This window comes from Psammomys obesus, unplaced genomic scaffold (genome assembly GCF_907164565.1).
Source record: "Psammomys obesus unplaced genomic scaffold, mPsaObe1.curated_primary_1811, whole genome shotgun sequence".
Classification (NCBI taxonomy): Eukaryota; Metazoa; Chordata; class Mammalia; order Rodentia; family Muridae; genus Psammomys; species Psammomys obesus.
In genome coordinates, this window is record NW_026596134.1 from 1204694 (window position 1) to 1221204 (window position 16511).

Genomic DNA, 16511 nt, shown 5'->3' on the forward strand with positions numbered 1-16511 from the left:
AATGAAGACGGAAAATGTTTTTTAAATGACCACTTTCCTTTTTTTGGTAATTACAGCTGCTGAGATAGAAAGGTTCAGTGCCATGTTCCAAGAAAAGAAGCAGGAAGTTCAGACTGCAATCTTACGAGTTGATCAGCTTAGTCAGCAACTAGAAGATTTAAAGAAAGGAAAACTGAATGGGTTCCAGTCATACAATGGCAAGCTGACAGGACCAGCAGCTGTGGAGTTAAAACGATTATACCAAGAGCTACAGGTAATTGTCTGGGTCTGGGGCCTGGTTAAATTCAGATATTCTCTTTTTGGCTTTCTCCTTGGTATGTGACAGATATTCAGAACTTGGAAACAAATTTATAGATTCTAATTTAATAGTAGGTCTGACCTCATCTGTATGTAAATGCCTCCAAAAGGTTTCACTCCAAATACCTTCTCAGTGCAGTTTAGGGCTTACTTAGGGAGACTGGACATTCAAATTTCATCTTTTGGGCTTGGAGAGATGGCTGAGAGCTCTTAAACACTTACGGTTTTTGCAGAAGACTTAAGTTCAGTTTCCAGCAGCATGTGGTGGCTCACAAGCATGTGTAACTCCAGTTCCAGGGAATCTGACACCTTCTTCTGCTCTGCAGGCACTGCACACACATAATGCACGTACACACATGCAAATCAGAACACTCATACACACACAATAAATACGTAAATCTAAAAAGCTGCGTGCCGTTCAATAGGTGACCTTTCAGGCCAGGGGCAGGGTTTTCATTTTTATTAGCATGTGCTAAAAAAGGACTGGATCATTTTATGAGCACATTCCACTATAGACAATAAGATCATTCCTATTCCTTTACATTTTTAAGCAGCTGCTCAGTGTGCAGGATATTTGTGTTTTTGGTGAGATATATTATAAGGAAAGCTATTTGAGTGAAGTAGCTTTTTGGTCTGCTTTTAGTTTTTAGTGTTTTGCCTCCTATCCGGTGTAAATATACAAATAGGATTGTGAGTATGCAAGTGTGTGTGCTGGTGTTATGGGTTCATAAGAAGTTTATCAAAATAATTGCCTAGCCTTCTACAGTGGATAGATCCTGATGGTCTCTAGTCTCTATTTCATTTTTTTTTTAATATCATTCTAGGAGACAGTGAGATGGCTCAGTGGTTAAAAGCACTTGCTATACTTTCAGACACCAGAGTCAGGTGACTCACAATGGCCTGTAGTTCCAGCTCCAGGGATCTGACACTGCCTCTTTTGGCTTCGGAAGGAACCCACATACATGGCATAAACACACATAGATAGATAGATAGATAGATAGATAGATAGATAGATAGATAGATAGATAGATAGATGCCAGTTACAACTCAGTGAAGTGAGTGCTGTATTTGGAATCTAGGCTTATGTTTGTGACCTTCTAGTTACTTCCATAGTTAAGTTTCCTCATTTAGTGGCCTGAGGTTTGCCTCCTGGATTCTGATAGAGCTGCTGCAGGGGCTACCCTAGGCCTCTAAGCTTGGTCTCATAGGGTACTGTTGGCCCTTGTCCTATATGTATTTTGAAGAGGATATTTGTCCTATCTTTGTTCCATACAAACTCTATTGACCAATCTGTGTACATAGCAAGATCCTATCTCAAAAAACAAAGACTAGGGATGTTGTCCAGTGTGGAGTTCTTGCCCACCATTATTTAAGAGGCCCTGGGTTCAGTCTCCTGCCCAGAACTCAAGCAAACAAAAGCTGCTTCTGTGCTGGTTTTCCCTGTGCTGTACCTGCTCACAGTTGACAGGCCGTCTCTGCAGACACATCCAAATGCGAAGCTCAAGCTCCTTCCCTCCATTTCCTTTTCTTTCTTTCCTCTCCTTGGAATGAGAGTTTGACCTTGTCTTTATGAGCTCCCTCCCTCTCTTCCTTTCTTCTTTTTTGGTTTTGAGACAGGGTTTCTCTGTGTAGCCCTAGCTGTCCTAGAACTCACTCTGTAGACCAGGCTGGCCTCCAACTCAGAGATCTGCCTGCCTCTGCCTCCCAAGTCCTGGAATTAAAGGCATGCGCCACCATGCCTAGCTAAGACTTTGACCTCTTAACTAATATATAGTTTTTACTTTAATAATGGGCAAACATTCAGTCCATAAGTTCTGTTTTCTGAAACAAATGGGAAGGGGGTCTTGTTGTAAAAACACAATATCAAAGGACACAGAGTCTTCTGGTTCTAGATCCTACAAGGTTGTGGGAGGCTTGCTCTGCCAGAAATCAAAACGTAGAATTGAGTATTCTTCAAAGCAGAAATACAAACTGTCATTTCAGACACCTCTTTTCTCTAATATCCATAACTGCGTATCAGAACAACTGAACTAAGTCAAAACAGCCCAACAAGAAACAGAAAATACGGGCTGAAGAGATAAGTGAATGGTTGGGAGCACTGGCTGCTCTTCCAGGGGACTGGGGTTCAGTTCCCAGTGCCCACATAGCAGCTCACTCTCTGTACATCAGTTCCAGAGGGTTTGATACCCTCACATAAAACATAAACATACATGGAGGCAGAACACCATTGCACATAAAATAAAAATAATAAATATTTTTTTAAAAAAGAAACAAAATACTAAGTTGAGATCTGAGATTGTCTTGTAAACCATTCCTTGTTGTCCCTTATTCTGGCACACTGATAAAGGGCCTGCTTCACTGCAGCAACTGTTGTATTTATCACTAGCCATTAATTTTGGAATTAGTTACTATGCATTTGTAATGTAGGGCCATTATAGAAGTAGCCTGGCCATCACATTCCAGAGGTCACATCTGCATTTACAAATAGAGTGTTCATTATCTGCATAAGTACACCTGTCAGTGACAACATGACACAGATGCACCCTAACATTCAGCATCTGGTGTTACGAGAGGGATGTATTATAGTCACTTTTATTTGAGTGATTTTATATAACAAAATCTTTTGGGGGAAGTAATGATTTTTTTTTTTTTTTTTTTTTGAGACAGGATTTTTCTGTGTTCATGACTATCCTGGAATACTCACTGTAGACCAGGCTGGCCTTGAACTCACAGAGATCTGCCTGCCTCTGTCTCTCAAGAGCTAGGATTAAAGGGTTGTGCTACCACTGCATGGCCCTTGTATAACAAAATCAATCCAAAGGAGACTTTCAAATGTACATTCAGTACATTACGGACAGTGTAGTACAGTGTATTACAGTACAGCACATTACAGAGTGCATCACAGTTCATGTGCAGTCTATTAAGACAGTAAGGGTTTCTTGAGGGTGGGTTTCCTGTGCTCCAAGTGGGCCCTGAGCTTAGCGTGCATATAGTCAAGGCTAGCCTGAAATTCCAGATCCTCCTGCTGTTTACACTGCAGGCCTGAGCCACCTTCCCCAGCTTATTCATTATCACTTTAACTGGGTGCTTCCATTTGATCTCAGAGACTTTCTTTGGGTCAGTGAGCCAAGTTTTTGAAAAACAAATGAGGAGTGGTTTTTGTTGTTGTTGTTCTTAAATTTGGAAACAGTACCTCCCTGTGTACCCCTGCCTGGCTGGAACTCCCAGAGATCCACTGCTTCTGCCTCCAGAGTGCTGGGATTAAAGGTGTGAGCCTCCACATGCAGCTACTGTACCTGACCAGCTGCTTTCTAGATGCTTTTGTCCACTTTGTGGAGATCACACTTTTTTAAAAGCCTTTGTTGTTTGGATTCATAGCGTCTGAACACCTTAGGGCTGTGTGGATGACCACCATGCTGTAACCAGGGCACTCTGGCCCTGAAGAGACTTAAGTGTCTTGATTCACGTAAGACCCCACCTACTAGAAAGCTAACAGGATATAATTAATACAACTGTTAATTGTACTCTCTACTTTGCAGATTCGGAACCAGCTTAACCAGGAACAGAATTCCAAGCTCCAGCAGCAGAAGGAGCTCTTGAACAAGCGCAACATGGAAGTAGCCATGATGGACAAGCGGATCAGCGAGCTTCGTGAACGCCTTTATGGAAAGAAAATCCAGGCATGTGAAATGCGAATGGCTGTGAGCTAAACTGCTATTAGTGTATCATCTAACAGTTCAGTTGTTACTGGACCTGCTGGTACACACTGAATCTCAATGCTTAGGAGGCAGAGGCAGGAGATCTGTAAGGTAGGGGACCAGTCTGGGCTACAAAAGAAGATCATGTCTCAACAACAAAAATCCTGGATAAAATGCTATATAGAGTTATAGTTTCCAAAATATTTGCTATTCTAAATTTCAAAGGTAGTAAATACTTTGAGCAAAAACTGAAATAGTACAGCAACATTGACAGGGAAATAAAGCAGTTTTTCCCCTGTTCTCCAGAGCTTACAATTGCTAATGGGTCTAGTCTTTTGCTTAATTCATATACAAAAGTGTAGAAGAATTTAGACTATTAAATGAAAATGGGATTACGGCAAGTACGTTATTCAGACGCTCTGCACCTTGCCTTTTTTTTTTTTTTTTTTTTTTTTTTTTTAAAAAAAACAACAAAAAACAACATGGCCGACTTTCTAGATTTCTGTCTCATTCCTTTAACATCTAATGCTGTACCACGATCCAGGGTCTGTTTGTTCCTCACCATCCTCTGAGTCTTGCTGCCTCTCAGTGTGTGAGTGAGAATAAACACTATGCCCTGTGTCTAACTGGGTACCACATCCAACCCTTGTACACTGTCTGCACCTAGGGCTGAGTGGAGAGCCATCACACTCTGCCCTCATGCTGGAGAATAGAAGTATCCATTAGCAAGGATGTCTTCCCTGCCCTGAGTTTCCTGCCCTGAGACAGTCTGGGGACAAAGGTGTCCTCTGTCTGCCTTAGGTACTCTGAGGAGGTGGGTGTGGTGTCATGGCTTTGCCTCACTGGGGTGGATCTGGAGAAGGTGGAAGACTGTACTTTAACAGTCTGTTTCTCATAGAGCCCTACCCTGTTTGTTAAACCTTATTTCAAAGGCCAATAATTTAGTAACTACAGTTTCAGATGATGTTTTTCTCTCAAGATTAACACAGAGGCCATGAGAGACAAGATTCTGTATACTTATGTATATAGAGTAGTGGGGAGAGTTCTTCAAAGAGAGGAGGAAGAAGGGAAGGAAAGAGGAAAAGAAAGATAGCTTCAGGAATCGGCATATGTATTTTTCTATTTTATATTTTTTTATTTCTGTATGTCTGTGCTCTGTAGGCACACAGTACCTACAGATGCCAGAAAAGGGTCTCAGATCCTCTGGAACTGGGGTTACAGACAGTTGTTAGCTGCCACCTGGGTCCTAGGAACCAAACCTGGGTGCACCATCAGAGCAGCAGTGCTCTAAGTGTAAGGCAGCACTCCAGCCTGGCGCATGTGTTTATAAAGGCTGTCAAGTCTGAAACCTGTAGCCCAGAACTCGGGGCTTATGTCCAAGGCAGGCTGCTGTAGCCCCCTCTTTCTGGGGGACCTCTGTCTTTCTCGAGGCCTTGCACTCATCTTTCAGAGTGTTGTCTAAATGTTAATTTCATCTAAAAAAGACCTTCCTGGCAACATTTAGATTACTGTGTAAGTACCTGTCTGGGTACTGTGGGTTAGCCAGGATGCAAAAAATGAACCAGAAAAACCACAAACAAACCAAAGGAAACCACAGGACCGATAAGGTGGCTCAGCACCTTGCCTCCAAGCCTAACAACACAAGCTCAAGCGTAGGAGCCATATGCTGCAATGGAATCAAAGAACTACTTCTATAACAAGTTGCCCCTGACCTCTGCATAGGTGACACGTGCACACGTGCATGCACACACACAACAACTCTAAAGTAAATGGCCACAAATAGCTGGCTATGTTATGCTGTTTCGGAGATCTTTAAAAAAATGGTGCTTTTGGAGAGCTGTGGCTCTCCGGGGAGATCTTGGTACTTCTGAGCATTTGCGAAGGTGTTAAACCTTTCCCAGGTGTGGAATCATGTACACAGTTAGGAATCCACGGTTCCCTCTTTAAAGCCTTCCTAGTAGGGAGCTGTAAGGAGCCTCTGGACCTCTAGTTAGAATCCTTTTGATCTTGGTCAGTGTTGCATGGCCAGTGTCTTCTGTCTAGTTGTGACCTTTCTTATAAAAGCAGAACTTCTCCAGAAATACAGGGTCCTTGTTAGGACTGGAGCATCACCTGAGAACTTGCCCTGCATCCTGACTGTAGATACAGATACAGAGGCTCAGAGAGGCCAAGTCACTGGCCTGATACAGCACAGTGAATAAGTATAGAAAAGGATCTGAAGTCATGCTCAGAGAGCAAGCAGGCTTTGGCCAGTACCTCTGTCCGCACAGAAGGGGGGTAGCATTCCCTGAGGAAAAGAAGGCAGTTTGTGGGTTACTGGAGCTTGTGTTGTCACCATGCCAGTTCCTTGGTTTTGTAGCTCACCAGTAGGCAGGTGTTGAATATGAATCAAGCTCTTTAAAGGCTTGCTCCCCTTCTACATGCTACTCTTTCAGGGCAAGGCCCTTCCCAGGTTGCAAACTGAGTGATTTTCCTCTTTCCCAGCCTGACAGTCTCTTACTCAACTTAATCTTGACTCTGATTTCATCCTCATTGCAGCTGAACCGTGTGAATGGCACATCGTCACCACAGTCACCCCTGAGCATATCTGGCCGGGTTGCTGCAGTGGGTCCTTATATCCAGGTTCCCAGTACGGGGGGCTTTCCTCTCCCAGGGGACCCTGTAAAGCCCCAGTCTCTCACCATTGCCCCAAGTGCTGCCCATGGAAGATCCAAATCTGGTAAGTCACCCCAGTCCTCTCTTGGAGAGTGCGCAGGGAGGGAAGGGTATGGAAGTGGCGCAGCCCTGCCCCTATGTTAGGGTCAGGCTCCGCTCCCCTTGAGGCGCCCATTCTCTACGACAACAATGACCCCAAAACTAGAACAAATTATCTTTATTGACCTGAAGGATAAATTACAGGGGTGCATACAGCACAGCTGCTTTACCCCTCAGAGTGATGGCCTTGGGGTCTGCGGCTAGGCAAGGGCTGCTGTCCTGTAGGCAGATTGTCTTTCCTACTCAGTACCATCTTCATCAGTCAGAAAAATCCACAAACTTGGGTTGGATTGTGGATATGGCTGCAGAGCTATGGGTTGGATCTGCAGCACCAGGGGTCGGAAAATCCTCAAACACATTCTTTGCTCTTTGCAAGCCTCCAGCACTGTGCTCTCAGGGCACTCATTGATGCTGTTCCATCCAGGCACAATGCTCTCTGTGTGGAAGTATGATTATTTTTAAACCAACAGATTAAGAATTCAGGCTTGCCAGGTATGGTGACATGCACCTATGATCCCAGTAATCAAGAGAGGTAGGAAGATGACCACAAGTTCAAGGCCAGCTTAGGCTATATAAGGAGACCCTGTCTAAAATATCAGGGTTTCCTTACAATATGACTTTATGACTAAGGTTGGTCTGTATACACAGAATCAAGAATCTGTGTCTTGGCATATTAAATTTGTGAAAATACTATTCTCCTGATATAAGGCCCATGTTTTGAATCTTCCTCCACCCCCTTAGGATTAGTAGCAAGTTTGTGATAATCTTTTTGGGAGATAGGGAATGGAAATTGTGGTTTTGGGACAGGGTTTCATTGTGCGGCTCTGGCTGGCCTGGAACTCACTATGTAGACCAGGCTGGCCCTCAGTTTATAGAGATACCCCTGCCTCTGTTACTGGGTTAAAGGCGTACATGTACCGCCACGACAGGCATTTTTGTTGCTTTCTGTTGTTTGGTACCTACTGTGCACAGCTACTTCTGCCATTCTGACTCCTGACTCCAGCAAAGAGGCTTTCCCCACCCTCATGGGCCAGAACCCCACTCAGACCTCTTTATGATCATGTCTTAGCAGTCAAATGGGTTCTGTGTTGACCCCCTCTTTGCAGCATTCATTGGCAAGCAGCTCTGTGACTCTCCTATCCACGGTAAAATGTGCAAATGTTCAGTGGCAAGAAATTAGTATAGCTATCTCTACTGAATCGGTTGTTAAAACTGCCAAGATGAGAATGTCACCCTATTTCCCACTCCCTGTTTAGGTGCTGTGTAGCCTCATAAGGTTGCTGGAAGATGCTTTTAACCTCAGTTCCTTCCGTTGTAGCTGAAAGCAGCTCACACAGTTTCCCTGTGTGAACCCAAGGTGGGGCCAGGATCTCAGCTGTGGAGCTAGGATGAGAGGTTCTCTTTAGGGGCACTCTGATCCATGGTTGGCTCTCCTGGTTCTGTTACACAGATGGCTACAGTAGATGCAGAGTGATCAGCACATGGACAGTGTCAGACCTGGACGTCAGGCCTGATTGCGGCTCCTCACACCACTTTGCAAGCCCACTTGTAAACTGTACGTCATCTGACAGCCTTAGTGGGCACTTTTGATCATAACAGACTGAATCAACAATCATTTGTTTTTCCAAACTGACAAAGGACTGTTAATCATCCCTGCACTTGAAAACAATACTGAGATGATACACCTATCCCTTCCAAGCCAGTTGTGGAGTTCTGGGTAGGGACCCATACATGGCCATCCAGACACAGTTGGACACCAAGCGATAGATGCTAGCCTAGAAAGGGTTGTGTTATGGATGTGTATGGCAGAGGAGGATTGCTTATTTCTCAAAAATTAAGATGAACCGCTGGGCATAATGGCACAGAGTATGGGGCTGAAGCAGAAGGATTGAAAGTTCCAGGGCAGCCTGAGCTATATAGTGATAGCTATGTCCCATTTCAGAAAAGAAACAAGAGTGAAGGAGGTTTCCTGAGTTATTTATTAAACCAGTTTCTCGTCCTAATTGAAGGCCTTTTGCTTAGTAGTGGAAATAAGTAGCTACCTTTGACATCTACCTTATCCTGAAGAAAAAAGTTGTTTCTTAGTCCCCTCATGGCTGCTTCCCATAAAACTTGCCATTGCTGTGGGATTTCTGAAGCTACTAGGCAGCCGTATTCCTATGACCCTGAGGGCAGAAAATCCCATCATAGCCTACCTGCTAACACCATGGATCTCCAGTTGGCCCTGCTTTCCCAGTAAGCTGAGTTTTTACCTGAGTGCCTCTGGTGAGTTTCATATTGCCCATACTCACAGTCAGTCACCGGCAAAGGAGTGAAGCTCACACACTTGTCAGGAGGAGGCTGACAGACTGTAGAGCAAAATGGTAGTTTGTGTTAAGCTCTGAGATGTCTCACCAGCACGGGGCTGGCATGGCCTTGGAGCCCTGTGACTTAGCACTGTAGTAGTCCCTGAATGGGGCAAAGCAGCCAGAGCATGCTGAGTAGCTTGCCCCTGTAGTACATACCATGGCCTGGCAGGTCCGGCTGGTTTGTACTACAGAGCATCTTGGAGCAGCTTACACTTATGCCTTGAAGCAGTTATGACAGATGACTTACGTGCTGCTACTCAGTCTCCCCACCCAGGCTATTCCTGCTCATGCCTGGCTGCTCTGGGACTGGAAGTGAGGAGCCAAAGCTGCCCACCCCTGTGCCTGTCAGAGAAGTGAGGCCTAAGTCAGGACATAACAGCTGACCCAGTTTCAGGTCACTTAGGTGCACCCCTTTTCAGTTTGGAAAGTGTAATAAAACATCTTTCTATAGATTTCCTGGTAACTTGCGGGTGATGACTGGCTTCCTAATCACTGAAACAAAATGTTAGTTGCTGCTCCTGCTGCTACCCAATCATGGACTGGCTTCTTGGGGGTCACAGATAACTTTAGAGGAGAATTCCTCATATTGAACAAATTGAAGAAATCTTATTTTAACAATGAAATCATACCAATCTCTTATGAAGTCAAATAAGTCTTCCTGTGTTGCTGTGTGATTGTTTGTAATTGGTGCCTGATGAGTAAGTGCTTCTGTGTTCTGTGCTGTGGGTGTTGGACTTTAGCCGTATTCCAGTATGATGCAGCCTTGCAGCATAGCAGAGCCTTGCCACGTCAGTAAGTGGCCAGGGGATGACAGCCAAGATCACTCTTTGGGCTTATGCAAGGGTCTGTGAGCTTTTGAGCAAAGTAATAAACATGCAGGTGTTGGAAGTCCTAGTACTATTATTTGTTTCTGGCTCAACTAGTTTCAAGACTTTTTGTTTTGTTTTGTTTTTACTTAAATTCTATGCTCTTTTCAAGCTAATGATGGAAACTGGCCAACATTAAAGCAGAATTCTGCTTCAGTGAAGTCAACTCAGATGGCTGGTGGAGACTGGAAGGACTCAGGCATGGAAGGGACCCTAAAACAGGGTGCCATCTCAAGCCAGCCATTGCCCTTGTCAGCACTGGGAGCAACGGAGAAGCTGGTAGGTTATCTGGCTTTAGTCACGGAGCCCCAGTGAGTTTCCCTTAGTTCTGATCTTCAGCTCAAGGGTGTGAGGTATTGAGGAGGCAAGTTAGTCCTGTTAGAGTCCACTTTATACCCTGAGTCCTAGAGAGCCACTGGCCCTTAAAGGGGGCCTGAGCATGCTCAAGTGCAGACAGATAAGGAGCCTGATAATGTCCTTTAAAGGCTTATAAATCCTACTGTATGTGCTGTAAATGGACAGAAATATATTTAACCTTCCAAAGAGTAACTTTGTGTTTTTTTTTTTTGCAACTCCTAAATTTAGGGCATCGAGATTGGCAAAGGGCCACCTCCCGTCCCTGGTGTAGGCAAGCCACTGCCCCCAAGTTATGGGACCTATCCAAGTTCTATGCCCCTGGGCCCAGGATCAACAAGCTCCCTGGAGAGGAGAAAAGAAGGCAGCTTGCCCAGACCTGGTGCAGGCCCACCAAGTCGACAGAAGCCTGCCCCGCTGCCCCCAGCAGGCAACGCTCCCCAGCCTGGCTCCTCACAGCAGATTCAGCAGAGGATATCAGTGCCACCAAGTCCCACGTACCCGCCAGCGGGGCCGCCCGCCTTTCCAGCTGGAGATGGGAAACCTGAACTTCCACTCACAGTGGCCATTAGGCCTTTTCTGGCTGAAAAGGGGTCAAGGCCACAGTCTCCCAGGAAGGGACCTCAGACTGTGAATTCAAGTTCCATATACTCCATGTACCTCCAGCAAGCCACACCACCTAAGAATTACCAGCCACCTGGGCACGGCACCTTAAATAAGTCAGTTAAAGCAGGTATGCCGCTGTGTGCTTTCTGAAATGGAAGTTACCCGTTGTGAAGATCTGTCCTTGCATGCTACTTAGCGTACAATGTGATTCTTCTTACCTAAAGCATAGGGGTCAGTTTGGGATGGAAGTAAGGGACAAAATGCAGAGTAGTTTTGCAGTTGAATCACACTCTAACTCCCTGCCTGGGTATCCACCTCTCACTTGGTAGTGAATCCATTACCCAGAAAGATTAGACTTTTGGAATTTCCATTTTTTCCTCTTCTTGGCTGTAACTCATGTCATTAGTTACCCAGTGACGGAGCAGCGGGCAATAGTGGAGAGGTAGACCTGCTGGCCATTGCCCCGCATCCTGGGCATGGGCACTGTGAGGGGCTTCCAGGAGGGACAGCCTGGAGGGGGTGATTGCCTTTTAGGAAGGCAAGGGAGAAGATAAAGCACAGGTCTATTTACTTCATGGGCCAGAGTTTCCCATCCTAGCTGGAGGAGTCTAGGGGTCAGACAGGGCTGCAGCAGCCAAACTGGTAGTTCGATTCTTGGTGTTTGCCTGCCAAGGACCGCCCAGGTAGTATGATCTGTGGGCACAGTTCTGACCACAGGAGAAGTTCTTGGATCACAGGTCAAATGTGTCCTATTCCAAAGAGGTAAGTATCTCCTTGTTGCCTGAGTCATCCCGGGCTCAGATGCAGATTTGGTGGATTTGGCATTTTCCTTGGCCAGAGAACAACAGATTTCAATGGAATGGGGAAGCTCAGGCCAACAACCTTTTCTTTTGAAAGAGCCCAGTGTTGGAAGCAAATACAAAGCCCAGTTTATAGGGAATGAGTGGAGGGTCTTGGAAGAGGTTTGCGGAGGATTCAGAAATCAGAACCTACCGGTAACCATAGCTTCTATATTATCAAGTCAGTGCCAGGGAGAAGATCCTGTCACCGAAGCCAGGATGAAATTGTTCTGTCCTCTTTTTCTCCTCCAGTATATGGTAAGCCTGTCCTACCATCAGGGTCAGCATCTCCGTCGCCCTTACCATTTCTTCATGGGTCACTGGGCACAGGCACGACACAGCCTCAGCCACCTTCAGAATGTGCTGAGAAAGAGCCAGAACAGGAGGGGTCCAGCGTGCCTGGAGAAGGCAGCACAGTGGAAAGCCTGCCGCGGCCACTTAGTCCCACCAAGCTCACACCCATCGTGCATTCACCACTTCGCTATCAGAGTGACGCAGACCTGGAGGCTCTCCGCAGGAAGCTAGCCAACGCACCCCGACCCCTGAAGAAGCGCAGCTCTATCACAGAGCCAGAGGGCCCTGGAGGGCCCAACATCCAGAAGCTGCTGTATCAGCGCTTCAACACCCTGGCTGGTGGCATGGAGGGTACTCCTTTCTATCAGCCCAGCCCTTCACAGGACTTTGTAGGCACCTTAGCCGATGTGGACAATGGAAATACCAATGCCAATGGCAACTTGGATGAGCCTTTCCCTCCCCGGCCCACAGCCCCACTTCCTGATGAGCTTGTTCCATCCTCAGATGCCAACGATAACGAGTTACCTTCCCCTGAGCCAGAGGAGCTCATTTGTCCCCAAACAACTCATCAAACTGCTGAGCCTGCTGAGGACAATAACAACAATGTGGCCACAGTGCCCTCCACGGAACCGAGCTCAAGTCCTGTGGCTGAGGCTCCTTCAGAGGAGGAACAGGTTCCTGCAGCACCTCCTTCCCCTGTCATCCATCCTCCAACAGCATCTGCGGTGGGTATCCATGCTAGACCAAAGCCAGGCATGCAGAAGTAGATGTGGGATCAGGACAGTCAGATGATCACAGTACATGGTACCCTGGTAAGCCAGATGCCACTGACATCCGAGTGACAGACAGACTTGAGAGAAGCAATGGCCTCCCGGAGGGAGTCAGTATCGACACTGCAGAGAGAGGTTGGGACCATTTCAGGAAATCCACACAAGGCTTTTTTAGTGGGGTCTCTGAGCCACCACTGAAATAGCCCTGTGGCATGTCAGTACGGATGAGGTGCCTCCCATCAGTATGGTGAGGGGCGGACATCACCATACTCCCACAAGTCTTTCCAGGAGTAACTAGCAGCCTCAGCCAGCTACTCCACTTGACATATGGCCAGGCCCTAGTAGGGCAGCCACCAGGGTTGCTCCTGGAAAACTGTTGCCTTAGTTCCTGCCACCCCTTCCCACAGCAGTGTCTTGGATTGCTCCTTACCTTGGGTGGGTGGCCTGATGCTAAAACACTTCCACCTACAGAGCAAACGGACCAACCTGAAGAAGCCTAACTCTGAACGGACAGGGCATGGGCTGAGAGTGCGCTTCAACCCCCTGGCTCTGCTTCTCGATGCTTCTCTGGAAGGAGAGTTTGATCTAGTGCAGAGGATCATCTACGAGGTGAGACACGCTCCCTTGTGTGCCGCTGGGAGTTGGAAGGGCTGGCTTTCACACACTCTGTGCTCTAGGTGGAAGACCCTAGCAAGCCCAACGATGAAGGGATCACCCCCCTACACAACGCTGTCTGCGCTGGCCACCACCACATCGTGAAGTTTCTGCTGGACTTTGGTGTCAATGTAAATGCTGCTGACAGTGATGGATGGTGAGAACCCTTGTGGGGTAGGGAGTGAAAAGGCTCAGACTGACTTCCCCTACCTTACAAAAAGAAAGGATGGAAGTTCTAGAAAATTGAGACTCCTGGGGAAGCATACCCCTCATTCATTCCCAGAAAAGCTGTCATCAGCATTTTGCTATTTCTGTCCTTTTCTCTCCAGTTACAACTGTTTGTTCTTCATATGCCTTACTAGTATTGTAATTACTTGCTTTCCCAGTTTTCAGACATTCTATATGAAATACATGAATCCTATAGAAAGTCTACAAACAGTAACTTCAGGGTTTCACTTTGTTAACATTTAGGTGTTTGTGAATTTTGAGGTATTGGTGGTGGTTTGTTGTTTGGTTGGTTTTTTGAAACAGGGTTTTTCTGTGTAAACAGTTTTTCTATCATGAAATTCTTTGTGGACCAGGCAGGTCTCGAACTCAGACATCTGCCTGCCTTTGCCTCCCAGGTGCTGGCATTAAAGGTGTGCACCACCACACCTTTAGATATTTAGGTGTTTGTGAATGTTTCTATATGCCTTCAGGATCAGGGCTCTGCTACATGCAGAACCCATTGGTCTGAACTGCCAGGGAGCTCTTACCTACTTTTGTTGTTATTTTTCAAGACAGGGTTTCTCTGTGTAGCCTTGGCTGTCCCAGACTTGACTTATAGACCAGGCTGGCCTTGAACTCACAGAGATCCACCTGCCTCTGCCTCCCCTGAGTGCTGGGACTACCGGTGTGCACCACCACACCTGGCTTCTTACCTATTTTTGTAAGAGCTGGTAAAATGCACTTTTAAGAATTACGATGTGAGCCGGGTGTTGTGTCTTGGAGGTCTGTGTAATTATGAGCCAGGTAGCCCTGGGTGTACTTGACTGTACATTTCCCCCTCTGGTTCTAGGACGCCGTTGCATTGCGCGGCCTCTTGTAACAGTGTCCACCTCTGCAAGCAGCTGGTGGAAAGTGGAGCTGCTATCTTCGCCTCCACCATCAGTGACATCGAGACCGCTGCAGACAAGTGTGAGGAGATGGAAGAGGGGTACATCCAGTGTTCTCAGTTTCTATATGGTATGTATGTAGGCCCCGGTTCTTCAGCTGCTTCCCCTGGCTAACTGGCACTGTGACCCAGGTGCTGGCCTCGAGTGGACCATGCTTAAGTGTTCCTTGCCTTTATACTCGCCCCAGCATCTGAAAACCGTATTTGTATCTGAGTTGTACAAACCTACAGTCCCAGCACTTGGAAAGCTTAGGAAGATTAAGCTGTAGGCAAACCTGGCCTACATGAGGAGACTGCCTTAAACAAAAAACCGGTCATGTTAGCAGGATTCTGTCCCAGGCCCTGAAGAATGGGGTCACAGGAGTGGGAGTGGAGGGCCAGCAGGCAACACTAGCACTGGCCTACACGCTTGCTGCAGGGTGCGTAAGCTGAAGCAGGGCTGCTCCACGGACTATGATCTGGCTTGGGGCTGTCTACACACCTCAAGCATCTGGTGAGTGAAGGGCAAGTCCTAGCTAAGCTGCTGGAGCAGGTATCAGACATCTGGGGGCTCAGCCATGTCCTCTGTTAAGTATTCACAAGTCACCGGTTCCAATACAACTTGAGAAGCTACTGTGTTTGGCCTGATGGTACAAGTGATACAGCCAAACTGCCGTCTGTACTGAACTCCCACAGCAAAGTTCTTGGCATTAAAGAAGCTGGGCAGGCCCACAAGCCCTGGCAAACCCAGGTCATGTTGGGAAGAACTACAGTCACATACGCTGCTAAGGGAAAAATCCTTCTCAGCAGTGACGACATAGCCTCTGAGAGTCACAGAAGACACAAGGTACGAGCTGGAGTGTGCAGCTGCTGTGCTGCTACTCGAGGGCAGTCAGCTCTTTAGCCAAAGTTCGTTCTTGATGTAAGCTTTGTTTCACCTTTATCTCAGCTGGCATCCTCCGCCAAAACCTGACCATCCCTTTCTGGTCCCAGGGGTACAAGAGAAGCTGGGAGTGATGAACAAAGGCACTGTGTATGCTCTGTGGGACTATGAGGCCCAGAACAGCGATGAGCTGTCCTTCCACGAAGGGGATGCCATCACCATCCTGAGGCGCAAAGATGAAAGCGAGACTGAGTGGTGGTGGGCTCGTCTTGGGGACCGGGAGGGCTATGTGCCCAAAAACTTGCTGGGGGTAAGCACTCCACACTCCGCTTAGATGCTGGATGTCAGCTGGCCTTGTTTGCCTGTACAAAGACATTCATAGCATGAAGTTCGGTTCTGCTGACATCACGGCAGAACAGAACACTTCTCTCCAAGCCCCAGCAGCCTGCTCTGCATATGGGCAAGCTCCTGAGTCCCTAGAATTATGTGGCTTTCTCACATGCTGGAGAGCATGTGGAGGTTTAGAGACCATCAGGGTTACCTCACTCTGCTTTGCTCATGGTGAACTTTGGGAAAAACTAAGCCACCCCACATAGTTCTCCTTGACCTGAAATTCCCCAGAGTAGGTGTAGTGGCACACACTGTAATCCTAGTGCTTGGTTGCTTTTCATTCCGTTGTTGTTTTGGTAGTTTTGTAACTCCTTCCCTTTCCTGAACTGACAGCTGAACTCAAGGCCTGAGCAAGCATTCTCAGAGCTAAATCCCAACCTCTGTAATCATAGTCCTTGGAAGGCAGGAGAATGGAAAGCTAACCACCAGGCTGCCTCTGCTCTCTACCCTCAGTGCTGTGATAAGCCTGGAAGCAGCTTCTTGGCAAATCTTCCCAGATATTTTGAACCTGCCAGATGCCAAGGCATGAACCAAGCACAGGTGTTTGCACCTGAGGAGCTTAAGTTGTCAGGGGCCTGGCAGACAGTGGCAGGTGTGCAGGTATGAAAAAAATAGAAACGGGATCC

The 16511-nt window shown here is 46.9% G+C and overlaps 1 protein-coding gene across 1 annotated transcript in view; it reads left to right on the forward strand.

Annotated features, from left to right (window-relative positions):
• The window catches only part of Ppp1r13b (protein phosphatase 1 regulatory subunit 13B), a 29940-nt gene that overhangs the window by 12271 nt on the left and 1158 nt on the right, over nucleotides 1-16511 (forward strand). The window contains exons 4-14 of the mRNA XM_055593215.1: nucleotides 57-253; nucleotides 3837-3977; nucleotides 6534-6714; nucleotides 8200-8304; nucleotides 10076-10242; nucleotides 10549-11050; nucleotides 12015-12781; nucleotides 13298-13435; nucleotides 13504-13637; nucleotides 14538-14704; nucleotides 15606-15805. Of these exons, the coding sequence (XP_055449190.1) occupies nucleotides 57-253; nucleotides 3837-3977; nucleotides 6534-6714; nucleotides 8200-8304; nucleotides 10076-10242; nucleotides 10549-11050; nucleotides 12015-12781; nucleotides 13298-13435; nucleotides 13504-13637; nucleotides 14538-14704; nucleotides 15606-15805 (2699 nt within the window). The remainder of the gene's footprint in view (nucleotides 1-56; nucleotides 254-3836; nucleotides 3978-6533; nucleotides 6715-8199; nucleotides 8305-10075; nucleotides 10243-10548; nucleotides 11051-12014; nucleotides 12782-13297; nucleotides 13436-13503; nucleotides 13638-14537; nucleotides 14705-15605; nucleotides 15806-16511) is intronic.